This window comes from Aristolochia californica, unplaced genomic scaffold (assembly GCF_029961685.1).
Source record: "Aristolochia californica isolate CCGP_79_NKW_82.1479 unplaced genomic scaffold, dmAriCali1.0.hap1 SCAF_5, whole genome shotgun sequence".
NCBI classification, from domain to species: Eukaryota; Viridiplantae; Streptophyta; class Magnoliopsida; order Piperales; family Aristolochiaceae; genus Aristolochia; species Aristolochia californica.
Window position 1 is genome coordinate 3,939,054 of NW_027182214.1, and position 19,073 is coordinate 3,958,126.

Consider the following 19,073-nt stretch of genomic DNA (forward strand, 5'->3'; position numbering starts at 1 on the left):
GTTCGGTGGCTCTTCTAAGTTCTACGACGGTGGGGGTCATACATGAAAAAATCATCTCCCAATCATAACTCGCCACGTTATGACGTGAGATGGCATCGATATGCCGCTATGGCAGAGTCGCCTTATCGATCCATTTTCCTCATACAGTAAATTACGCTAGTCTCCCTCATATTCTCTTATAATTACAAAATTGCCACAGGATTAAAACAAAAGTGAATTGTGGTAATTGAAGGCCCTCCTCTTTGGGTGAATTAAGCCCATTAAACTGTAGTTTAACACGACATTAAGAGGTTCATCTTTCTTCAAATTCCATCAAAGGAGTTTGGTAGGTCGTTTAAATTCCATAAAATGACTAATTAACTAAGCACCAATCTTAATAGAGTGGGTTTGTAAGAGCCAATTGTGATGAGTCTTCCTAATCTTCCTCTTCTCTTTTACTTCCGAGCAAATTGTGTGTGAAATCTCTCAAAACCTAGACGCCATCTTAGACCATTTGATCGATCATCTAGGCTACGTTTGGAACACATAAAGTAGAGAGAAAATAAAAGAAAGACAAAGAAAAGAGTTTTTTTTCTCCCCTTGTTTGAGGGCCCATGGAAAATGAGAGAAAAAATTGAAGAAAAATATAGTTTTTTTTGTTTGGATATATGAGGAAAAAGAAAAAGAAAAGGAAATTTGAAAATTTGAAAATTTTGTTGATTAAAATTTTCTCTCAAGTTTCATTTTCTCCCCAAATTCCATAATTTTGCGAGAGAAAATTTATTAACTCTCTTATTTTCTTTTCTCTCAATGATTATCTGCCGTCAAATAACAGAAAATAAGTTTCTCTCCCCTTTTCTTTTCTTTTCTATAGGTTTCAAATAGGCCCTTACTGCTGGCTGAAAATTACAACAAGGATTTTTTCTCTTGGATTCGCAAGTCTTTTCACCTTATTCAAAGATAAGTCTTGCTTTTTTTTTTTTGCAAAAAACCATTTGAAATTGTGTCCAGTTTATGCTAGAGATGCTCTTGTCATGTAGTCAGAAATTTGTTTTTGTCGAGTTTGTGTGCCCTATTGTTGAGAAAGATGACTTCTCGTTTCTAGTAAGCTTCATTTCTACTTTTTGTCTTACAATTTTTTTTAATCTCTTCCTTGTTTTTCTTCTCAAACTTCTTAGTTTCGAGGTGTTTGATGGTTTTTCATTTTTTCTACTGTGAGACTCGCCTAGCAGCTTTAGATAACTGAGGGACCATCATTGTTTTTTTCTTTTCCTTCTTTTGCTGGACATGGTGACCTCTTGTTTAGGGGTGGCATCAAGTCGAGTCAAACTCGAATTTGTATATATTCGAGTTTGGATTGATATGAATACTTCGAACTCGAGTCCAAATATTTTAGCCTAGTTTGAAAATAAAAAAATTAAAAAAATAAATAAAGAGAATATTGTGATCAACTTAATACTATTGAACTGCAAACTATCACAGAGGAGTCGAAGACTTTGCAATGGAGCATACTAATGTATAATAACCAGCTTAATAGACCTAAAAGCAAGAGCAAACACCTCTATCAATAGTGTTTATTCCATTGACAAACAACAACATTAGATGTTGAGGGACCTACAAAGGCTGAACGATCGATCAAGTTTGAGGTTTGATGTAAATAAAAACAACTATCAACCAACTAAATAAGGATTTGACAAGAGCAATTAGAGTAAAGGGTGTTTTTGTAAAAAAATATCTATGATAACGAGCCAGCTCACGAACTTGACTTGTTATACTTAATGAACCTTATTTCAAATTTGAGCTCGAGTCGAACTCAAATAAAAACTAAATTGAGCCGAGCTTTATTCGAGTTGAACTCGAACGGTTTATGATCTGGTGTATCCCCTTCTCTCGACAATTCCAACAAGCAAAAGCGCATATGGGTGTCATCCCACTTGTGACCCTCTTGGTGGTAGCAGATAAGGTCTAAATCTATGTGTTTGAAGGGCGGGGCCAAATTGTGTATAAGCACCAAAAATAGATGGTCCTTGAGATATTTTGAATAGCAATACTGCCTCTCAAATACTGGCTATTTCATAACATCACCAAAATTTCCAATTCGAGCTCTTATATCAACATACTACAAGGGAAGACCAACAAGTGAGAACAAAACAAGAAAGAACTACCATCCCAGTATGCAACTTCAGGATATTCAAAACGAAGGTCATGAAGTATTGGCACGAAGAGATAATGTCAAGAGATCAACGATTTCAACACCTTGAGCACCAAAAAGAGGAAGCAGGAGAAGGTCTCTACAATGCCAACATCCCTTTCTTCTTTTCCCCTACTTAAGAGCAGTCAAAAATCTTCTTTTGTATCCTTGGGTGTTAATTATGTTGCCAGGGACTGTGTTAAACTCTTTCATGCAACTCAGGTTCTAGGAGGAAGGCTCCTAAAGGTTACTTTTCTCATTGGTGGGGGTCTCAAAGGATAAGTCAAAAGCATAGAGGTTTTGTCAAATAGTCACAGTGTTAAAATTAGAGTATAAGTTAAAATTTGGATCAATTGTTGAAATTAAAGCCTAATCAATAGTTAAGATGAAACATATTTTAATGGAGCCACTAACAATATTAAATTAGAGAAAAATGTCACATAAACAAAGTAAACGATGTATAGGTAACATGTGGTGTTGCAAGTTAAGTGAAGGAGGTGACACACAAGTGACACATGATATCATAGGAAAGTACACCTAAAGGGAAGAGGTGATACTATTTCAAATGGATAAAATGAGGGAGAAAAGAATGGAAATAAAAAATGTCGGGTGGTTGAACTACCCCCGTTATACTATAAATAAAGACACTCTACAGGGTTAAAGGAGGACCATTTGAGAGAGGAGAGTTTTTTGGAGGAGAGAAAGCACTAGAGGAATCTTTTGGAGCTTCAAATGCCAAATACTCTGTTGCAATTCCGTCATTCTCCCAATGCATTAAAATTCAAGTTGATATGAAGCCTTATTGGATTTTTACAGTAGAAGCAGCAACAAATAATCATCTTTACTATTACTTTGCCTCTAACTTTGGATCCATCGCTACAATACAAGACCAAATTTCCTCATCAGGCATAAAGTGAATACTAGTTTTAAAGAAGCTAATCAATCGAGGGAAGTTGTAATCCACCCATAGGTCATTAAATGCTCCAATCAAGTTCATGCGTAGAGATTAAATCAGAGGACTAAATCGGAAATTAGACCTTACATCACTTGAAATCTTATAATTTTCTTTTATTGGTAAACTTACGGTTGCTCCCCTTTTTTACATAGATTAACATGTTCTTAGGAAAACTTGTCAAATTCCCTAAATCTTTGAAATTAAAACGAATTTGGAAAATGAGCAAAATGACAACACTATCAACGAATATCACTTGAGGTAGTATAGCACACTGAGTGAAAAGGGTAGAAATAACTTAGTTATATATGGTGAACACGAAGATGGTAGAGGCTAATAAGAAAGGACTATCTCACTCAACTTTGCCCACAATATCCCAACGGAACCATATTTACGTAGAAACATCCTGTTCAATCCCTCTCAAACCAACAAGCGTTGAATTAATGCTAGGAACATAAACATATAAGTTTACGACTTGTAAGGGACCAGAGAACATCCAAACAACAATAACACAAAGCCTGTCTCTTGTAAAGTTGCCTAAAACCTAACTTTATATAGTATCAGAGCAGGTACTTATACGTAGGCCTCTACCCAAATTATCTATATGTAGAACCACAAAAGAATACCTACACGTGAGGGGGAGTATTAAACAATAATCTTATATTAATGAATAAAAAATATTTGAGTTTATTAGTTAGGAAAGAGACACGTGTTCAAAGTTTTTTTAATCAAAAGAGGGGAGAGATGAGACGATGGGGTTGGGAAGAGGGGTCGAGGTTGGAGAAAGTTGGGTTGGACCGAAAGTATGGGGCATTTTCATCCTAAAATCCAATGATGGGGATTTCTGAACATATTGTCGAAGGTTTATAATATTCTCAACTGTTCATCCATAATCGGTAAATTTTCCAAGACTAAAAAAGCCACCGAAGCGCGGACGCAGTCTGGCGCAGTTATGCAAGCGAAAAGCAGACTGTCCTCTGCCCAGTGTTCTGTGTTCACCTCTGCTCGGTGATTTGCATGAGAGAGGGGAAACGACGGCGTTCTCAATATGCGGAAAATGGCAGTCTGGACGGTGTTCGTACTGTGGGTCCTCTCGACTTCTGCATCCACCGCTTTTTCCGTCGGAGTGAACTGGGGTCGCTCCTCGTCTCATCCTCTTGCTCCGGCGACGGTCGTGGTCATGCTGCAGGCCAACAATGTCAGCAAGGTTAAACTCTTTGATGTTGATCCCTTGGTAATGGAAGCTCTCTCTGGCTCAAACATTGATGTTATGGTGGGAATCCCGAACGAGATGTTGAGGGTGTTGAATGCTTCGAAGAAGGCAGCGATGGATTGGGTTCATAATAACGTTACTCGGTATGTGGATAATACTGGAGGAGGAGTAGTGAGAATCGAGTAAGTTTGTTTTTTTGTTTCACTCACTCCAATTTGTGCATTAGATGTTTTTCGTTCTTCTAAGTCTTGTCAATTCATAGCTTTGTTTCTTGAGAATGTTTTGGTGCTGATTGGGCTATTGAACCATATTCTACTCGAACTGCTTTTTCCTGTTGTGCATTTTTGTTGTTTGGATGGAAGGACGAATATTCGGGTTGTTTGCGGATTTTTGAGTTAGAGATGTCTTGTCTATTTATTTATTTTTGTGCCATTTTGGGGTTCTGTTGTTTGCAAGTTTAGATTTAAAAAAATGTGGTTATCCAATCTAGGGGCATTGCCTCGAGCATGGATCTCACGGAAGACATTACTGTCAAGCATGGATCATCTTTGGCTGCAAAGTTCGAAGAGGACATTTCGAGCTCTTGTTTTGACTCTTATCTATTTGGAAAGAGAAAATTGAAATCTTTGCTGAGTTTGAAAGAGATACTAGGATGAGCCAAAGAACTCCATTTGGGGTCCTAGTTTTTTTATTTGGTTCTGTTATATTTGATCCTACGAGTGCTGCTGTTTTTTTTTAGTATTTATTCATTTTATTTATCTTCTTTTGCCTGCAACTGTCTTATTGTCACTAACAAAGACATAATATTTAAGCTATTCAAACATCCAGATTTATCTACTTACTCCTGAAAGAGGTTTCAAGTGTGTGCTTAAACGGTGGAGGGAAGCTAATAACAGGACTCATGGTGAAATAGTAATTGAGTGTGTTCTTGACACCTAATATTGGTTACTGAGCTGCACTCAGAGAAAAAGAGAACTACGGGACTTTTCTTTTTACTGGGCATACGTATTGTTGACTATAAAATTCGCTATCAGTTCTAAATATGTCCTTCTAGTAGTTTTCAGCTCAATCATTGCGACAGTTCATTATGGAACCCTTTTATTTCAATTGATTATAGGAGTTATTGCCATTTTACTAAAGTATGGATTACACATTTTAATGACTTGAGACATCATTTGTACCCTTACTCCTTGCATGTATTGAGTTTTTCTAATATATATTTAGTAGTTTCATTTTTTCCTAGTCAGTGATTGTCTGGTGTGAACTTTGAATCTTATATTTGTTATAGCTTGATTTCAACCTTACCTCAACCATAAGAAATATGATGATCTGGAGAGAAAATTCTATCCATATAATTTTGTATTTATGATTTAAATGTTGGAGATTTCCAAGAGAATTGGTTAATATCCTTTGATGTTCGTCAGAAAGAAAAAAAAACTGAAATCTTAATATCAACAAATTTATGGCAGCAAAGAATACTTCAAATTATTTCACAACAAATATATTTGGTGGGTGGGCATTGATCGACTGGTTTTACCTGCAACTTATCATCACCATCTTCAGAAAACTTGTCCCTGCTATGTTGGAGGCTGCTTACATAAAGTTTGCTTCCTCATGACCCTTATTGTTTAGTACTGTATTAGGGTGGCTTCCTTACTAAGTTTTCCCTTATCACTCCCATCAATATTAATTGCTTCTTGCCTCTATTTCATGCCAGGTCTTGTTGAACATGCCCAAGTCATCCCAACAAGTCTGTCTTATTTTCTTGTCGACTGGTATTGATCCTCATTGTTCTTGTGAGAAAATCAACTCAAGGGTATTTTGGTCATTTCACACAATTGAATATTTTTTATTATGGCACAATCTTGTTCAACATGTTTGATTTAGTCAGCATACAAATTTTTTTATTCATAGGAAGAGTAGAATGGGAGTGATAAGGGAATAAGTGTTTTCTATGTATGGGGGACATTTTTATTATTTCTGTAATTTATGACTTAAAACCTAATAAATAGCATTGGGGATCGTGCGCAAACCCCAACACAGCTCATTTAGAGCCTGTGCCTCTTTTCTCTCTTCTTTCTCTCTCTCCTTCTCCTTTCTCTCTAGATTTTTCATATTTTTCACATGGTATCAAAGTAGTAATTGTTGTTGGGAGTACATCTTAGCCAAAAAACCTCCTCTTTATCTGGACGTTTTCACAAAATCATGGTTTTTCAAATCTCCTCAGTGATTGGTTGGTAAAAATTCAATTTTTCTCTTTTCTTTTGCCATAACCTTAGGGTTACTGGTTCTATCATCATTTAAAGGATTATTTATACTTTGAGTGCCCATAATGGACTCTTTTTTTAGAGATCTTGGGATGTGTCAACTCTCCCTAGACTTGTGCCTGCGTCATCAGTTTGCATGCTGATGTCAGCCCTAATTGTGGTCTATTCTTGAAGCATATTCTATATATTGATATATGTTGTTGATTTAAGCATATATCACTTGCGTACATCTCATCCCTGCCCTAACCCTAATTTGTATGAAGTGGGGCCCACATCTTGGAATTTGCAAAAGTATTTGGAAAAATTGAATATTTTTTGTGACTATATACTTACTCTATAGCTGATTTGGGTGAAGTTTATGTACCATCTAGCGATATGGGTGGATCCGATGGCAAAGATGTAGTGTTTATGGTATTTGAGACATTGACAAAACCAAATTATCTTAATTGGGCCAGGTTAGTGAAATTATTTTTGAAGGGAAAGAGGACAAAGTACATCAAAGATAATCCTCCAATCCCAACGACTGATGATTGGGAAGCAAAAGACAAACGAGTTATGACTTGGATTGTCAACAATATTGATTCAACATTAAAGAATCAAGTGATACCTTATGAAACAACAAAGGCTATGTGGTTTTCTTTAGAGTATCTGTATACTCAAGAGAGCAATTTATCCAGAGTTTATGAATTGTATACCAATTTCTTTGGGTTGAAAAGGGGTAACAAGACTCTGGCAGGAAATTAATGTATATCATCCATTTACTACGGATTAGCAGGAATTAAGAATACAATGGAACCTACTACTGGTGGCGAAGTTTTTTTTTTTGAAATAGGATGTATAAATTATTAAAAAGAGAAATAAAATTACAAACACACCTAGCTAGGCGGGCCTTCCTCCACAACAAGGTGTTGGAGTGAAATACCCAACTTAGCCTGGATATCTGCTAAATGATTGGCAGAACAAGGAATGTGCTTCCCATTACAATTTAAGGAAGAAATTAAATTACAAATATCAAAATACATATCCCAATATCTCCAGGGAGGTCGGATTGACTTTGCACACCAATCAATGACAGTTTTTAAGTCCCCTTTGATGCAGAGGGGACCCGTGAATCGGTTTGTGAATATTTGAATCCCGTTAAGCAGACCAGAGAGTTCTGTTGTGGTGGACTCGGAAACTCCAAGTGGCCCTGCCAAGGAGAAGAGGAGACATCCGTTTACATCGTGGATAACTCCACCATATCTCGTAGGACCTGAACAGCCAAGAGTGCTCCCATCAAAATTAGTTTGTAGTGGCTCAAATTGGGGGGGGGGGGGGGGGGGGGGGGGGGTTGGCCTTGGTGGGGAGTTTAACAACATTAAGGCACAAATCTTAGCTTTATAAGAGGTACCTTCACTACCCACTATTTTCAACAGAATTGTGAAGGCATAAACAACTTTGGTATCCAAATAAGAAAAAGGAAGTAAGGTGACAGATGCTGCTGCACTTAATACTTTGGGCCCTAGTCCTAGCCCAATAGACTAATCTCGAGGTCTGATAGGTTCTTGGTGACGTAGAGGTAGAGACAATTCAGGCAGAGGTGATGGTAAGTTGGAGAGGAAGTGTGTCCATTGTGGATGAAATAAACATTACTGTGAAAGATGTTGGATAAAATTTGTAAAACCTGCCTGGGCAGCCATGAGACTAGTGGAACAATCTCAGAGGTTGTTGCTTCTGTCCCCTCAGGGGAGTTGATAAAGTACAACAACTATTTCAGCAACAACAACATATTATGCAGCGTCTAGCTCAGTTATTAGTTGGCTTATTTTTAGCATCTATGGTTCATGCTCCCACTCTTACTGCTACTCTGGCTACTTCAGATATGTCTACTCTTCATATGTTCTCTTCGCCTACCTGGGTTATCGATTCCGGAGCTATTGCTCACATGTCAGGTATGTCATTGTTGTTTTCTAACATGAAAGAGTCATCACATATAAAACAAGCAAATTTAGCTGATGGGTTTGTTTCATCAGTCCAGAGTGTTGGTACTTATATCCCTGCATCGTTCTTGTCTCCTTAGCCTACTTTACTAGTTTCTAAATTTCCCCTAAATCTGTTGTCAGTGAGCCAATTAACCAAGTCTATGAATTGTTCTCTAACTTTTTATCTTACTCATTGTCTATTTCAGGACCTCGTGACGAAGAGGACGATTGGTTCCGCCTGTGAGAGACGTGGTTTGTATTATTTGGAGAGCCACCTGCCAGATAAAACACTACATGCACTTCATACATCTGCTACCCCATTCTAGTGGCATTTGTGATTAGGTCATCCTTCATCGGCAAAACCGATTCAAGTCTTTCCAGAATTTGCTTCCAATCTTACACTTCAGTGCAAGTCATGTCAGCTGGGCAAGCATTGCTGGAGATCCTTTCCAACCTTACATCATAAGACAAGTCAACTATTTGAGATTATTCATTCAGATATTTGGGGTATTTGTCTTGTAACAAGTCTTTTTGACTCTAGGTACGTTATCTCATTTATTGATGATTTTAGTAGGTGTATTTGGGTCTATCTCCTTTGAAAGAAGTTTGAAGCTGTCGGTGTATTCAAACTCTTTTACAATGAAATAAAAAATCAGTTTTCGGTTTCTATCCATATTATGTGTACTAACATTGGTCTTGAATTTATGAATCATAAGTTTGATAATTTTTTGTCATAATCAAGGAATAATTCATTAAACCTCATGTGTGTTTACTCCACAACAAAATGGAGTCGCAAAGTGTAAAAATCATCATCTACTAGAAGAAGCTCGCACTATGATGCTACATATGAAGGTTCATAAGCACTTTTGGGGTGATGTAATGGTTATTGCATGCTACTTGATCAATAGAATGCCTTCATCTATCCTTGAAGGTAAAATTCCCATTCAGATTTTGTTGCCTTCAACTCCATTGTTCTTAGTTTCGCCTCGTGTCTTTAGATGTGTTTATTTTACTCATGTTATGGGGTCATCCAAAGATAAGCTATCTCTTCTTGCAATTAAGTGTATTTTTCTTGGGTACTCTCATACACAAAAGGGGTACAAGTGTTTTTGTCTATTTACTAGAAAAACATTTGTATCCGCAAATGTCACATTTTTTGAGGATACTTCCTTGTTTTAGTCTACTACTCCCATTGATGTACCATCTTCTTCACTAGTTTTTGAGTCAGTTATTCCCCCTGTCGGTTGATGTTTTTCTTGGACCTACACAAAATATCACTATTGAGAAACCTTTGTAGGTATACCGGCGTCTACAGGTGCATCCCTCTCAGCCAACGACGTCCTCTCTCATGCAGGACCATGACTCATCTTCGTCTCAAGATCCTGAGGTAAGTGATTTGAACCTACCCATTGCTTTAAGGAAAGGTGTTTAGGAAGGTACTCATCATCCGTTGTCTCATTTTGTGTCATATGATCATTTGTTTGACAACTACAGAAAGTTTGCATTGTCTATCTCTACTTGCACTATTCTTTCTTCAGTGCAGGATGCTATGTCCTCTCCACAGTGGAAGCAAACCATGGATGCTGAGATGGTTGCTCTGTTAGAGCGAGGAACCTAACAATTATGTGAGTTACCTTTAGGTGCTACAATGGTTAGCTGTAGATGTGTGTATACAGATAAATATAGGGTTGATGGCTCGATTGAGAGGTATAAAGCTCGTCTGATGGCCAAAGGATGTACACAAACTTATGGTGTAAATGTGTTTGAAACTTTTTCTCCAGTTGCTCGACTATCTTCGTTACGCATTCTGGTATCTATTGCTATTACTTAGGGTTAGCCTTATGTTAGTTAGACATAAAGATTGTTTTTCTGTATGGTGACCTAGAAGAAAAGGTCTATATGGAGCAACCTCCGGGTATGTTGCTCAAGGGGAGATGCACAAGGTATGCAAGCTTAAGAAAGCAACCTACGGGTTGAAACAAAGCCCTTGTGCTTGGTTTGAAAATTTTAGCCAAGTAGTGATGTTTATGGGCTTTTCTAGGAGCCACTACGATCATTCACTGTTTGTCTTGAAAATGCCTTATTGGATCATAGTTTTACTTGTATATGCGGATGATATTATATTGTTTGGTAGTGATACCCCTGGAATTGAAAAGTTTAAAAAACTACTTGCTACTCACTTTCGGACCAAAAACTTGGGTGCATTGAAGTACTTCTTGGGTGTTGAAGCTGCAAGAAGCAAAGGACTGATGCTATCTCAAAGAAAGTATATAACTGATATGCTACATGAGTTTGGATTATTGGGAGCTGAACTAATAGATACTCTGATGGAACTTGGAGTCAATCTACACAATGACCAATGACCAAAGTGTAGAATTGAATGATAAAACATTGTATAGGAGGTGGATGGTTTTGCTTAAATTGACAGGGAATTGTAGTTGTGTGAGATGGAGGCTCATGTTGAAAGTGATGGGAATGAATAGGTAGGGCAAAACTTGTGGTATCTGGAATGGTGGAATAGAAAGGAGAGTGAGATTGAGGGAGGAGAGGTTGGTAGGGTGAGGATGGCATGGGCAATAAAGGTGGTGTGAAAGTGGGAATAGAGACTTGAGCAAGAACTGGCAAGGAAGATTCTTTCTTTGGTGGCTGAGGAGGTGGTGATGTGCATCTAGAAGTTTTTCAGCTTGACATATTTTTTTCTAGAGAGAGATCTTCTATTATGGGCTCTAGGGTGGAGACTTGGTCCCCAAGAGCTTCAAGTTTTGTTCAGACTTGAGCAAAATCTTCGACACTAGGGGCTGCAAGGGCGGCCTCTACTTGTTCTTTCTCCTTGCTTCTAGTGCTCATCATTCCTGGAATTTGATGTCCCAAGATTGGGCTGGTCTGATTCCACTTTGATAGGAACCTCTATTGGTAGCACCTATCTTCCTTGATAGCTCCTTGTGACTTGAATGGAATAAACAAAAGTGGTGGGAATTTTTGGAGGTTAGAGTAAGAAGAAGAGAGCTAAGGAGTGAAAGAGAAAAGAAGAGAGGGAATAAGAGATGACTAAGGAGAGAAGAGAGGAGATTGTGAGGACGAGTTGGACAGGAAGGAGGCAAGCAAGAAGGAAATAAAAAAATTAAGGCTTATGCTGAATTACCATAGCCAAACTCTCTTCTATTTATAATCTCTTCATTACATCAAATAAGAAACTCCTAATTGAAAACGAACAAGATTTCCTAGTTGCAATCAACATAGACTTGCTTAATATAGAAACTCCCAAATCCTAGACAAATGGAAACTCCTACACTCTTGAAATCCTATAAAATCCTTGAATTCCCTAATTGTTTCCCCTTTGACCAAAGGAATGACCAATTTGTCCTTCTACAGCTGGCACCCTCCTTCCTAGAAGCTAGGCATCCCCCTTTTGACCCAAATCCCCCTTTTACCCCTCTATACTTTCGTAATTCAAGCCTATATCCCTAATTATATAATTACCCTAAATAAAGAAATTATACCTTTTTTAATGGACTCTATCACAATGTGGAGCCTCCTCGGTGTCATTGGTCCTTTTTTTTTTTTATATTCTTAAGCTTTGCTGGCTCCTGTGTTTGTAATTGGAGTTATATTTCTAGTGCAGCCAACTTTTTGACTGACTCCCTTGCTGAGGAAGGGGTTTCCCTTCTTTCTCTCATTGTTAGCGACCCCTCCTACTTGTAATCTTCAGTTTTTATCTTAATAAAATCTAACTATTCTGGAAAAAAAGGTGATGCCTCTTGATTGCCCAATATTTCAGGGCATAAAACATCATTGATATATCTTGTCAATTTTTCCTTTCGTCCTTTTTCACATGCGCCCACTGCATGACACCTTAGGCTCTAGTCTCCACTTCACTCATCCAGTATTTATTCTGTCTAAATTCCTTGCGTCTCCCATTCCTTTTGAATATTGAGCCTAGGTAATCCAAAATGTCTGTTGGGTGTAGGTAAGTCTTCAAGCTGCAGTGGAGACGATTTCTCTGGGATGCGTCCACTTGCTGCTTCTAATATTTAATTATTGATTGCCTGAATCTGAGACCCTTGAACCTGAGTTCCGCTTCCATACTTCCTACTTATGCCCTCTGTAGGTCAAATCTTGTTATGTTGTATATGTGATAAAGTAATCAATTGATCTTGGGTGGAAGATTCATCTGGTAGCAAAGGGCATGAACCTCAGATGAGGTGTATGAATAGATGCTTGACGCACAACACAGCAATGGTTAAATGTTCCATATTGGTTGTTTCACTGTTCCTTTTTAGGTATTCCTGTACATTTTGCAATGTGAACTGCTGGTTTGTGACAAGCCATTTTGTTTTTCTACTGGATGTTGAATTTTCCAAGCTGGCCTTCATTAATAGGAAGAAAGAAAAACAGGGACATTAATTCATTGTTGTAGGCAGCCATTACACATGCTGCATGCAAAATGAACTACTTGAGGTGGTGCTTGCACGCAAGATAATTATAACAAAGTGCTCTTTCCTAATTTCCCACGACTGTAGCTGCAGCCAGGGTGTGCCCATATTGGTTTCAGGTGTTGTATCGGGGCCTCTAAAATCTCACACATTATATTGATACATTCACATATTAATGCTGCACTGGCCTGTGTCATGTCAAATAGATAATTTGAAAACATTAAAACTAGATATGTACTGTACCAGTATCATGTCATCCACCTCAAAATCTGGTGTGCCCCCCAACACACGAGATGATATGAGCAACACTGGTTACAAAACTGGTCTGAACCTCTTATATTGAATAATGAGTACTAATATGTCTCAAGTTTTTGAAAGTACCTGTCGAACAACCATCTATTTCTTCACAGTTGATGTATACTTTGTCTATTCCTTTTGTCTCATTAAGAGTTTTTTCCCTGATGCTTCATTAGTTTTCATAAAAGTTTTAAACCTTGTGAAGGAGAAATATCGTTTCTAAAGGGAATAATAACATTTTACCCATTTTAGGTTAACCAGCATCTACTAATCTTAGAGTTAGAATTTGGAAGCCTGAACTTTGACTGAAATGATGCTAGATGTTATTTTTCCAGCTTGACACAACAACAACTTTCTCTTATGGGTAAATGTCCTGTGCCCTGTTAAGAAATTTATTTGTGCTTTCCAGAATTTGTTTGCAATTACCACTAGAGCACCACGAAGCTGGTTAGATGTTCCTGCATGCTTCATCTAGACCAACAGAGATTTTAATTTATGCATATTTTTAGTCATTTTTTTATGCTTGTCTTTTTGTCTATTTAAATATAACTGTTGCAGGTACATTGCAATAGGAGACGAGCCTTTCCTCCACATCTACGGAGAACAGTATAAGCCCTTTGTTGTCGGTGCTGCCACTAACATTCAACTGGCTTTGATCCGAGCAAAATTAGCACTCAAAGTCAAAGTTGTGGTCCCATGCAATTTTGATATCATTCAGTCTGATTCTGGTCATCCATCTAAAGCCAGCTTTAGGCCTGATGTCAACAAAACCATGAGCCAACTCCTTCCCTTTCTTACCAAGCATGGGTCACCATTTGTCATTAACATCAACCCCTTCTTGACCCTTCTCCAAAGCAAAAACTTTTCAATTTCCCAAGCCCTTTTCCTACCAAATTCACATTCACTAAAAGATGGCCGTCGAGCATATAGTAACACCTTTGATGCAAGCATAGATGCTCTTCTCACAGCTTTCTCAAAGGTTGGCTTTGACAATATGGATATCATTGTGGGACAAGTTGGTTGGCCTACTGATGGATCATTGAATGCTTCATCTTCCAATGCCCAAACCTTCATGTCAGGCCTTGTGGATCACTTAAAAAGCAAAGTGGGAACTCCACTTCGGCCTCGAAGACCACCAATAGAAACTTATATATTCAGCTTACTGGATGAAGATCAGAGAAGTATAGCTACTGGAAACTATGAGAGACACTGGGGAATCTTTACCTTTGATGGTCAGGCTAAGTACAGAGTGGATCTAGGTCAAGGATCTGGCTATCTTGTCAATTCCCAAAATGTTGATTATCTACCCTCTAAATGGTGTGTTGTGGACAATAATAAGGACATTACCAATGTGTCTGCAAAGGTCTTGGAAACTTGTTCTGTTGCTGACTGCACTCCCTTATTTCCTGGTGGTTCTTGCTTTAACATTACTTGGCCAGGGAATGTTTCCTATGCTTTCAATAGTTTCTATCAGCAGCATGATCAAAGAGCTGATAGCTGTGATTTTGGTGGTCTGGGGCTGATTACCACAGTTGATCCATCTGTTGGTGAATGCAGGTTTACCATCGGATTTCGCACGTCGTTTTCTAGTACCATTCATCAAACCTGCCTCTGCTGGTGGGTGCTTATACTGACAATGTGTTTGCTTGTTTTCACAGCCTAGGATCTTGTTGACTGTGTTGTATCACTGGAGATGTTTAGTCTGTTGTATGAGTTGGATGCTCGCGAGTTCTTTTTTTTTTTAGGGAAGTGTGTGAAATTGATGTTCGCGAGTTCTTTTTTTTTTTGAGGGAAGTGATTGAAATTGATGCTCGCGAGTTCTTGATTCTCTCATTGTTAGACTTGTAGACTTTTTGCTGTCTTGTACAGTACTAAATGTTCTTTTGAGTTAACTGATTTATGGATTTTGCTGCAATATCATAGTTGTGATTCTTTTTTATAGGTCCCCACTTTCAAAGTGAGATGTTTATTTTTTTCTCCTCAGGAAAGTAATACTCAAAGTCACTTCCATGAATGTTGTTACCTTGTTGCCTGTGCACTTTTTACTAGTTGGCACCTATGAATTGTGAGTCTTGCGATTTCTTTCTTCTTTGCTTGCATATGCGTAGGTGAAATATTACTGAAAGATGGAAACAGGAACAATGGTAGGAAGACTGTCACCTGAGAGGGAAAATGTTTGGATCATTTGGGTCTATTTGGAATCCCATGGAAAGAAAAGAAAAGAAAATGAGAATTTGACTATTATTATTCCAAAAAATAGTTAGTGAAAAGGAGAATTTGATAAAATATGTCAAAAGGGTAAAGAAATAAAAAGTAATGTTGCAAGGATTACTACCTATGCCTATGTATAATTTACCAAAACAGCGATAAACCGACGAGGGCGATAATCAATCACAATAAGATAATGCACAATTTATTTTACATTGTTTGGGATTGTTCCCTACCACAGTGTTCAAAGATGTGTTTGGTTAACTTTTCTTTCAAAGAGTTCATGTCTCAAAGAAGAGAAACCCACTTCTTTGATGAAGCTACAAATGAAGATTCTAAAAAGAGATCTTTCCTTCTAAAAAAGAAGAAAATAAATATTCATTTAACTTGGGGTATAAAGGGTATTTTAGTAATTTATCTTTAAAATTACCTTAAAATATTTGAATATTTTATTATAAACTTGAAGTACTAATAGTATTTTAGTAACTTATCAATTAAACTTTAATATGAGATTTTTTTATATTATACATTCTTACTAAATATTGTAGTGAAATAACGATTCCTTTCCTGAGATGTCTCGATAGAGGAGTTGAGAAGGTATATTCTATATCATGTTGAGTGTAATATTCTTCGAAATATGTATTTTCAAATTCTCCTCCATGGTCACTCTTAATATTTTTACATAATTTGGAAGACTAGAAATGCATCATTGTAGGAAATCCACCCATGTGAACCTAGACAAATCATCCACAACCACTATGTGTGGCATTTTTCGTTTAAGCTTAAGGTACGGGTAAATCCAAAGCGGTTTTGTGGTTGAGAATATATTTTTATATTTAAATGATATTTTTTTATTATTTTGCAAGTTGGCAAGCATAACTAGTTTTTTTTTTCCTTAAGAATTTATGGCTTGGTAGTCCTTTGATTAAATTTTTTTTTCTAATTTTTTAAGTGGATCTGTTATTTTATGTCCTAATCATTTGTGCCATAACCAAGATTTATTATTTCTAGCACCCAAACATATAGCACTAGTAGAGGGAAATCGATCATATTTACAACAAAGATTTTTGTTCCTGTGACCCTCTAGCAAATTTTTGTTCTTTACAATGCATTTATCTTTTTCAAATGAAACAATTTTACCTTTGTCACAAAAATTGACTAGTGCTTAATAAATCGTGCTTCAACCTTTCAACAGAATATACGTTAAATATGAAAGAGTTAGAAATACATCATTTGCCAATTCTTTTTATAGTACCATTGCTATTGTCCAAAAGTTACATGCCATGATTTTTTGGTGTATGTTTTATAAATTTCTTTTTGTCACTTGTCACATGCCTTCAACACCCACTATCCAAAATTCATACATTCTCTGTGCCTTGGCTTGAAGACATAGCTACAAAAAAGGAAAAAATCATCCCCTCGAAGTCCTAATAAGTTGGGTCCCTTTGAGAAACTATTTGCTTCACTAATTTCTTCGGACTTCCAAATTTTTAAACAGCTAAAGTATGTTTAAATTCATAAATTTGATTTTTTTCTTAATTTTATATATTTTAAAAATATTTTTGTAAATATTTTCAAGTAGGTTGATTTGTTTTGGCCAAATGGGACGGTCCAATTATTAATGGGTCAAGTTACCCGTTTGTTTCAATGGCCATTAGCCAAGGATACGTGTTTTTCAACAGTGACAGTCACGGTGATTTCAAATGTCGGAGCCAATTTTCCTCTTTCGTTCTCAAATCCAATCCCGAAGGTTCCTATCAATGTCAATCTCTATTGATAAACTATTATTATCGATTCAATTCTACAATAATTATCCAAACCTTCTTTTCTACGATTTATGAGATTCTCTTCTGTTTTTCATTCCTTCTTTCTGCAGATTCAATGCTGAAAGTCTCCGAATTTTGGAGTCGGTTTTGGTCTCAAAAGATGTGAAATCTTTGATAGAAACGCGATCGAGGTTAAAAGAGTTCATGCGAACCGAATCTGTCACCGTTCTGAAACTAAACGAGGGGAATGCGGTCGTTCAAAAGCTCAGTGTCGTTGAATTTTTTATGAGAGCGTTTGCTCTTGTGGGAGACGCAGAGGTAGGTGTTTTAGAATGAAACGGTTTTCTTTTATGTCGGTGTTGTTCTCGAATTGGTGCTTTCGACTGATTGATGTTTCGGTCGTTACTGTTAGCTGCAGTAATTCTTCTAGTTAATGAGCAGCTTTTTTGTCAAGTTCTCGGAACTTTTTGTCACTCAATTAACATGTCTTGATCATTTTCGTTTCTCAATTACGTTTATTCCCAGAGCTGCTTGGCGCTGAAATATGAGGCGTTGAATCTGCGGGAGCTCGAGTGTATGAATCATCCATTACTGCAAGTGTCATATGAAGAGTGGTTAAGATTTGCTGACGACTCACGTCGAAATGGTTTCTACTCCATTGCCATCAAGGTGATCTCCTGCTTCAATGACTGGTTAAAAAATAACGAGCAGTTCAGACAATTACAATTTGTCAGAGTGGCTAAATAGATAATCAAATGACCTAGGTCTTCGTGCTGTTTGTTGCTTGGAATGAGGACGTTAGGTTGTGTGCCTTTGCCTTTGCAGGGATATGATAATGCAATTGAATGTCTTCATCGAATCAACTCTGATGATTCCAGATCTGGTTCTTCACTCCCGAATACTATTATGGTGGACGAAATTAAGGAACTCAGGGACAAGGCCAGGATGTTAATTGCATCGCGTTCAGGTATTTCTCTCCCAACCTCGCGTTTAATTAGTAAAGCAATTTCATTTTAACCTATTCAACTTTCCTTACTCTATTCAAGGGAAATGCATATTTTTGAAAGTTCTGGTTTGCTCTGTTTGTGTTCTACACTTTTTCCTTTTAAAGTTAGGAGAAGTGAATTAGAGTGTAATTAGCTGCAGTAGCAGCCTTTGAGGCAGATTTTCTTGCACCCTCTTCCTCTTCTTTTTTCTCTAAAGATGGGGTTTGAACAATTAATAAGCAGTTCAGGCGCAGACAGCTGAGTATTTGAGAAGTAGAGCGCTTCTGAAGCAAGAATGTGAGATTCAGTCACCAAAAGCACAACCATTGGCAAGTTCCTTGTTTAGATGGGGCATCAAGAGACGGAATTTCCAAAAGCTGCAGAACAGTCGAATAAAGAAATTTAACAGCTCTTAGCGCAGTTGCTAACTGCCATTAGAATGTCTTTAAGAGATCTTTTCTTCAAAAGTTTTCATTAGAAACTGCTTCCAACAAAAATCATTAGAAATTACTGATGATACCCAAATCCAAATTCTAGCTCTACCCAAAGTCGTTTTTTCTGTAACTTGACGAAATAGAAGTGGTTCCAGCCTTTCAGGTTTCCCTTTCTCACAACTATGATTTTTTTCTTTTTTGGAAGAAAGTGTGATTAATAAGCAAACTATTGAACGGAGTAACCAAAACAATAACAAATATTCAAAGAATTTTTCGATGATAGTTTTCCGTTTAGGAGGCAATTTATGTTTCCTACAATCACGCTAATAGACTTTTTCGTTTTGATTCTACGGAATATTTCCTCTTCTGAAAGGAAGCCCAAACAG

At 37.3% G+C, this 19,073-nt stretch overlaps 2 protein-coding genes across 2 annotated transcripts; both read left to right on the top strand.

Annotated features, from left to right (window-relative positions):
• The first annotated feature begins 4,076 nt into the window (after positions 1-4,076).
• Positions 4,077-15,189, top strand: LOC137965932 (glucan endo-1,3-beta-glucosidase 9). The gene is made up of 2 exons (XM_068812332.1): positions 4,077-4,517; positions 13,852-15,189. The coding sequence occupies exons 1-2, from the start codon at positions 4,171-4,173 to the stop codon at positions 14,954-14,956; spliced, it is 1,452 nt and encodes a 483-aa protein (XP_068668433.1). The 5' UTR covers positions 4,077-4,170; the 3' UTR covers positions 14,957-15,189.
• A 1,982-nt stretch (positions 15,190-17,171) lies between these two features.
• LOC137966653 (protein DOUBLE-STRAND BREAK FORMATION) lies at positions 17,172-18,853 on the top strand. The gene is made up of 5 exons (XM_068813338.1): positions 17,172-17,251; positions 17,378-17,585; positions 17,793-17,936; positions 18,093-18,234; positions 18,497-18,853. Exons 1-5 carry the CDS (start codon positions 17,205-17,207, stop codon positions 18,667-18,669), a joined length of 714 nt encoding a protein of 237 aa, XP_068669439.1. The 5' UTR covers positions 17,172-17,204; the 3' UTR covers positions 18,670-18,853.
• Positions 18,854-19,073: the final 220 nt, after the last annotated feature.

What these genes read in the sequence shown, in the direction of transcription:
- LOC137965932 (XM_068812332.1), top strand. Translation starts at nt 4,171, where the DNA reads ATGCGGAAAATGGCAGTCTGGACGGTGTTCGTACTGTGGGTCCTCTCG. An exon ending in GGAGGAGTAGTGAGAATCGA is followed by an intron (nt 4,518 to 13,851) that starts GTAAGTTTGTTT and finishes TAACTGTTGCAG; the next exon opens with GTACATTGCAATAGGAGACG.
- LOC137966653 (XM_068813338.1), top strand. Translation starts at nt 17,205, where the DNA reads ATGTCGGAGCCAATTTTCCTCTTTCGTTCTCAAATCCAATCCCGAAG. An exon ending in CTCTTGTGGGAGACGCAGAG is followed by an intron (nt 17,586 to 17,792) that starts GTAGGTGTTTTA and finishes GTTTATTCCCAG; the next exon opens with AGCTGCTTGGCGCTGAAATA. An exon ending in GTTAATTGCATCGCGTTCAG is followed by an intron (nt 18,235 to 18,496) that starts GTATTTCTCTCC and finishes ATTAATAAGCAG; the next exon opens with TTCAGGCGCAGACAGCTGAG.